Source organism: Spermophilus citellus, assembly GCF_964194105.1.
Source record: "Spermophilus citellus genome assembly, chromosome: 3".
NCBI classification, from domain to species: domain Eukaryota; kingdom Metazoa; phylum Chordata; class Mammalia; order Rodentia; family Sciuridae; genus Spermophilus; species Spermophilus citellus.
In genome coordinates, this window is record NC_138184.1 from 6175378 (window position 1) to 6182807 (window position 7430).

At 39.8% G+C, this 7430-nt stretch overlaps 1 protein-coding gene across 1 annotated transcript; it reads left to right on the top strand.

Annotated features, from left to right (window-relative positions):
* Nucleotides 1-6014: 6014 nt before the first annotated feature.
* On the top strand, nucleotides 6015-6953 carry LOC308645736 (olfactory receptor 7G2-like; the record flags this gene model as incomplete). The annotated part of the gene is made up of 1 exon (XM_081288108.1): nucleotides 6015-6953. One exon carries the CDS (start codon nucleotides 6015-6017, stop codon nucleotides 6951-6953), a length of 939 nt encoding a protein of 312 aa, XP_081144234.1.
* Nucleotides 6954-7430: the final 477 nt, after the last annotated feature.

A 7430-nucleotide genomic window follows, 5' to 3' on the forward strand; every position in this document is an offset into this window, starting at 1 on the left:
TGGGTCAGTTGCTTTGGATTTTGGTTTCTAGAGTATGTCACAGTGACAGGGCCCTTGATATCTGGGTCTTCTGCCCATACATTCTGCCCCAAAATGATGATATACTGTAATGACCAGGTGCATTTTTACCTCTGAGTGAATTATTATATCGCTTTTGCCTATCCCTGTGATGTTGGACACATAATTTCAATAATCTAAACATAATTTTTTAATGTGCTCTCACAGGAGCTATGCCTGGAGTAAAGGACTCTAATTTTAGAGATATTTGTTGTGACACATTCTTATAAAAAGGCAAGTTTGAGTCTGGTGCAGTGGTGCCTGCCTGTAGTCCCAGTGGTTTAGGAGGTTGAGGAGGGAGGACCACAAGTTCAAAGCCAGCCTCAGCATCTCAGTTGTTGAGCACCCCTGATTCAAACTCTAGTACCAAAACAAAAAATCAAAAGAAGAAAAAGAAGGAGGAGGAACTGGGGTGTGAAGAAAGAAAAAGAAAATGAAAAAAGGAAAAGGCAAGTTCTAGAGGGTAGATAGACTGGGAATATTTTGAAACAGAGCTGCCTTTATGTCTACAAAGTTGACTCCAGGTGATTATATGGCTGGGGCCATGTGAGTTGCATCCTAGAGGTAGTTTTACTGCGAGGCAAAGGGGTACCATTTATATCTTGTGAATAAATATGGAACCATTTTAGTGGCCAAGTATAACTTTCTAAGATCACAATGGCATCCACATGTCCTGTGTCATGTTGCTTAAAATTGGCATGATTAGGTGGTATCCGTGGTCTGAGATGGCCATGAGGACATTCAAACTCATCAGTAAAGATGCCTTTTGTCCTAATAAGAAAAGCAAAGTCTAACATTAATATGTTGCTCTAACAATAAAGAGACGCCACTTGCATTGCTAGCACTTCTGAGGTGGGGAGTAGACCAGAGTGGAGTCGGACTTCCATTGGTTCTCCATGAGCTGGCCTCTTCCTAGGGCTGGTTTCCTCCCAAGTCACCAGGTGAGAGCAACAAATTCAGGTGTAGTGCTTATACATGATGCTAGAGAAAGAAAACTGAGTGCTATTCCTGGGTCAGCTGATAGGTGACTTGACCGTGGATCAGTCAGACTGCATCTCTTAGAGAATTTAATGGTGGCCCTAAGCATAGGCCCAGAACTTTTCCAACTAATTTTTTTATTTACTTATATAATAACTGGCTAATATTGCTTGTTTGAGGAAAGAGGACTTGAAAAGGCTTTCTTGGGTGAGTCTCAAGTGTAATCCCATGTTTTAGTATAAAATAGTCTGACTTATAGTAGAAACAGAGAAGGAGGCTTGTCAACCACAAAGACAGAAATTGGATTGATACAGCCAATGATTGATCATTTGTTCCCTATAAAACTGTCATTTTCTTAAGGTTTCAATGAGTTTTTATCACCTCTGTAGATATCCCTATATCATTTATTACATAAATGTACTTCTTTTTAAACTTGCCAAAGTTCAAGTTTAATAAATTTATCCCAAGTCTTATCATTAGTATCTCCCTGCTTTTCAGGATCATTCATGTTGAGTAAAGCAGTTACTCATTTTTGGTTTTTCAATAGAAATATTTTGCTTAATCATAGTCAAAACATTGAAAACAAAACAAAAAAAAATTGAAAATTTCACCGTAAAGATTCATTTTTTGAAAATTCAAGGTTAGACACAGTTCTGATCTTGCAGATATTCTGAGCAAGAGATGTATTCTCCTAGATATCCAATTATTGATAGCAATGTGGTAGACAACAACAACAAAAATTGTTAAAGTCTTCTTGTTTTATTAGTGAAATCTATTAATGTACTTTCAATGTCCACATTTTAAACTCTGTATTGTGACATTAAAACTAAGAAGCACATCTGGTGTTGATGAAATACGACTTCTATTCCCAGAAAAGTGTCTGGTTTTCAATTGCTGTAAGCAAACCTGTTCGAGGATTCTCCTCCATGTCTTCTGAAGGAAATAAAAGAATCATATACTTGGGCAGATGACTGGGGTTCCCACAGAGCTTTCCTGAGTAGGTGCACCATCTGACCAACCCATTAGGTTTTCCTGGAGTTCCTCATCCTCCCCACAACACTGTCTCTTCTTCAGACAATGCAGTGGATATAAAATAAAATTTCATCAATTTACTTTACTTTCATGATGAGGTTCAGAGTCATTATAATACCATGCAACATCTTTTTCTCTTGGGCAATGTGTTTCCTTTATTTCCATTTAGATTCTCATTCTATTGAAAAATTAATTCCAAATGTTTTTTTATGTAATTGGGATATTGATCCTTTATCCTTATTTATATTGTGAATTCCTTTTAGACAGGTGTCTCCTTTGCTTATCTGTCACAGTATGTACCACGGTGCCCTATGGTCCTTGGTTTTAATGTGGTTTTTTGTCAGCATTTTCCCTCAGGTCCTGTGCTCAGTAATTCTTGATCTTGAAACTCCTACTTTGGCTGAAAAGAGACTTGTAGTCTTGCCCTGTTTCTGCCAAGGATGAAGCCATGTGAAATTTGTTTTTGCTGTGGATGTGCAAAGAGATGAAAATCGCTTTTATTACTGAGCACCTTTTATTAAGAAGTCCATCCTTTGACCATAATGCCAATCCAGCAATAAACAAGCCATGGATTTAAGTGATCATGTTGTCTGGGCTCTCTCTCCTTGGCAGTAGGTTTGCTGTATCTACCCCTTCACTATTACCTCCTGTCTGCAGGCTTGGGGCTCACTAGTCAGCCAGACTCTCTTGTAACACAGACACCCTAGAAGATTTTTAGTTACAATCACAAATGATTATCTGTTTTCTGTTAATTTGCATTTTTTGCAGTAACATTGACAACTAGGACCCTTATTTTAAAACTCTGATCTCCACTTATTGGCTATAATGTATGTGTGACAACACTGTGATATTCAGAAAATGTGGCTGTGAAATTCTAAAAGGAAGTAAGATACATGTTAAAGAGTCCATCTTGATTAGAAAAAAAACATATTAGAAATGGTTGTTTGTGATATGCATAAGGTAAAATTTAACCAAGCCACATATTGAATTAGTCTTTGTTGAAGTTATATGATATCTTCAATATGTTATCATTGGTTTTAGATAGGTAGATTAGATAGATAGATGTGATTACATAGATCAATAGATGCATAGATAGATATAGATGATTAGACAGATAGGACAATAAATAGTTATACAGTAGGTAGATAGATAGGATTCCCAAATTTATGAATTCTGAGAGAATGTCACCTCTGAATTCCCAAAGTGTATATCCAACTTCCTGCTTTACACTCCCATGTGGATGTCTAATAGACATCACAAATTTAACATTTCCTTAATATTATGATATGAATCCTCCCATATTTTATACATATTCACTTTCCTGTCATAGCTGATGGCAACTCCATATTTCCAGGTACTGATCATTTTCTCTCGTTAAGATAATCTGATTCCTCATTTTTTTAATAACCTGTGCACAATCATTCATAAAATGCCCCGCCATTACCAGCATGATCCAAGCCATCATCCATACAGGTTTATTTAAATGTCATCCTGCCTGGACTGTCCTGAGTCTGCTTGTCATTGGCAGGCCTTCATGCTAACTACCAGACACTCCCTCTTTGTCACCTCTTTTCTCTTCTCCCTGTGATTTATTCCCTTTCTCCCCTTCTGAACTCCTTATGCTGTGGATTTTCATGTTGGTGATTCTCTGGATTGTGGTTTGAAAGTTGCTCCTCTGCAAAACTTACATTGAAATGTAGTGCCCACTGTAAATGTGTGAAGATGTGGGACATCTAAGATGTTATTTGGCCACAAAGCTTCTTCCCTCATGAGTGGTTTAATGATGGCATAAAAATGACTAAGATGTGAGTTGGCTCATCTGATCTTCTTCCACGTGAGAAGCAGCACTCATCCCATCTGCAGGATGAAACACTCAGGGTGCCATCTTGGTTTGGAGACCAGACCCTTAACCAAACACCATGTAGGTTGTGACCATGACTGTGGACTTCCAAGCCTCTAGAACTGTGTACCAATAAATCTCTCTTTTTGACAAATTTCCTGTCTGTTGTAGTAATTTATAGCAGCAACAATAGGCTAAGATGATCTTTTTTTTTCAGGATTATTTTCCTTCTTTTAAAAAATCTTTATTAGTAGAATTTATGTAAATGGGTTTTTCCTCATTATTTTCATCTTTGGACTGTTTTTTTTATCTAGTAGATTACCAGTTACATTCACTAATTCAGTCTGCCCATCCTAAATTAATTTTAATGGATATTATGCTTCGGATTTTAACACCACCACCAATGAAGTTCTGAAGCCATCAGGATGCTTGTTTCAGTTGCTCTTTGGTGGAATATTCTGAAACTTACAACTGTTCTAGGGCCATATGCATGAGCCCAGACCATGTCTCCAATCTCTTTGTCCACATTTCCTAAATATTGAAGCTCCATGCTTGCCTTTGATGCTGATTTCTCATACTACTATCAAAAATTAATGATAATTTCCACTAATGATCACCTAATGGGAAGAAAGCAGATCCTGAAACCACAACTAGACAATATGATTATGAAACATGAAAGATTAACCCACACATCTGTGTTGAACACAGAACTGGTTACAGGTTATTGCCATAGCAGGAAGGCACAGCCTTCAGCATGTGAGCAAAGCTGTGAATATAGATGAGACAAGGAAGTGGAGAAGAGAAGCATGGACAACCTGGATTCCCAGGCAAGGGGACCAGCCACCCTGGTCCTGCCCTTCTGTATTGTTGGTCTTTAAGGATTTACACAGTCCCAGGACCCAAATAATGAGGTTCTGTCTAATGAGGATCTTAGGGTATTGCGTCCCAGGGGACACAGAATCTACAAACACTCTGTGACCGCCTGACTTAAGAATTTTTGTAGTCAGAAAGAAACACCAGAGGATCCTGAAGAGACTATGTCTTTGACACAGAATTCATTGCCCATGCAGTCCTTCTGGCTTTCCTGTGACAGATCCGTGTCCCTCCAACATCCAGAAGAAATGACGAGCATCCCTCCACAATGATGCAAGCCAGGTGATGGAGTCTCCTAGGCAATGCTTTGTAAACCAGGCGGGTGTTTACTGTAGCATCATCCTGGAGAACCTGGGAGGGAAATTCATGCAGGAGATCATCATCAATAGCACTAGACCCCTGCCTGACACAGTCATCACTGTGACAGGTTTTTTGGGACCTTTTGAAAACTCCTCAGTTCTCATTCTGCTAGTCTTCTGCTCTGTCTATATAATGGAACTACTTTCCCCTTGAGCTCAAATAATCCCATTTCTAAATAAGATGACTGTATTAAGATGCTCTGGCACTTCCTGAAACCCTTGTACAGGGCAGGGAGGCATGGGTAACCTCCACCTTACCTTGTCATCACCTCCACATGCATCTTGGTGCAAAGAGCTTTGGTGCTATTTCTGTTTCCAAGAGGTGAGGATTCTATGGAAGGACTACAGACCTAGGCAGATGCAGTAGGTCACCTCCCTTGTGTATTAGTTCTACTTTATAAAAACTACAGAATATTTAGTGTAGTGACAACAGCAGAAATATTGTAATAATTTTTAAATTCTGTCATTTGCCCATTTCCAGAGTTAACAAATGCTGATTTTCTGGCATACCTCTTCAAAACTAACTTGGCATAATAAGTGTGTACAGGAAATAAGTTCAAGGTGAGAAAGTACTGCAGGAGAAATAAACACAAAGAGTTCAATATTCACTTGGGTTCAACATACAGAAGCATTTCATACAGCAGCGGTTCTCAGATTTTATTACCTCTGAGAGATCCTGTTGAATCATATACTATTCATCTTTATCCCAGAAGTTCAGAAATCTGGAGTGGGGTCTGATTATCACTATTGCTAAGATCTTACAAGGATGCATGTGTGCAGAGCAGGAACAGCGTCACCTGGGAACATATTAGAAATGCTGGTGTTCTCATTATATTGTGGTGTTACCCACCTTTTATACTAGATTCATCAACAGCATGGAACCCACAAACCACACAGCTGTTCCAGAATTCCTTCTCCTGGGACTGACAGATGACCCAGCCCTGCAGCCCCTCATCTTCAGCCTGTTTCTGTGCATATATCTCGTCACTGTGCTTGGGAACCTGCTCATCATCCTGGCCATCTCCTCTGACTCCCAGTTCCACACCCCCATGTACTTCTTCCTCTCCAACCTGTCCCTCACTGACATGTGTTTCAGCACCATCACGGTCCCCAAGATGCTGGTGAACATCCAGAGACAGAGCAAGACCATCAGTTACGCGGGCTGCCTCAGCCAGATGGGCTTTGTCCTGATTTTTGCTGGATTAGAAAACAGTCTCCTTGCTGCAATGGCTTATGACCGCTATGTGGCTATCTGCCATCCACTCAGGTATATGGTCATCATGAAGCCCCACTTCTGTCTCCTGCTGATTGTGTTGTCCTTGTCCATCAGCACTGTGGACGCCCTGCTGCACAGTCTGATGGTGCTGAGGCTGTCCTTCTGCACAGACCTGGAGATCCCCCACTTTTTTTGTGAACTTGCTCAGGTGTTAAAGGTGGCCTGTTCCGACACCTTCATCAATAATGTCCTGATATATCTTGCAGCTTGCATATTTGGTGGTGTTTCTCTGTCTGGAGTAATTTTCTCTTATACTCATATTGTAATCTCTGTCTTAAAACTTCCATCATCAGAAGGGAAGTATAAAGCCTTTTCCACCTGTGGGTCTCATCTGTCTGTTGTCTCCCTGTTCTATGGGACAGGTTTGGGGGTGTACATTAGCTCTTTAGTTACTGACTCCCCCAGGAAGACTGCAGTGGCTTCTGTGATGTACACTGTGGTCCCTCAGATGCTGAACCCCTTTATCTACAGCCTGAGGAACAGGGACATGAAGGAGGCCTTGAGGAAACTCATTGTTAGAACAGCTTCCCTTCATTGATATGTCATTTTCTTTCAATTATGCTCTCTAAAATAAATCAACGTGACGGGATCCATGGTGAGTGAGAGAATCTGATCTTTAATTTACCACATTTTTCTAAAATGTGTTTTAAAAGTTGATTTTTCTTTTGTCATCTCTGTAAAATTCGACAAGTGATTTCAATTCTCTAAACATAAACTTTCTATTCTGGTGCCACATAATCTGAGACTGAAGCAGAGATTCTGTCTTAGCAATTATTCCCTTGAAATCTGTCCGAAGAAGGTAAATTAGAGAAGGTGAATAACAAAAATAAAACATTCAGACAACACTCTCTCATATAGAGACAACGACTTCTACCTGATCATGTTGTTAGAACCACTGGAATTGTATTCTAGACTAACACTGAGAGGCAACGGAGTGGCACTCATGCCCCATAAAGTAAATAGTAAATACTGAGCCCTGTTACTGAAAAGCCACATCCTTCCCATGCCACAGTGC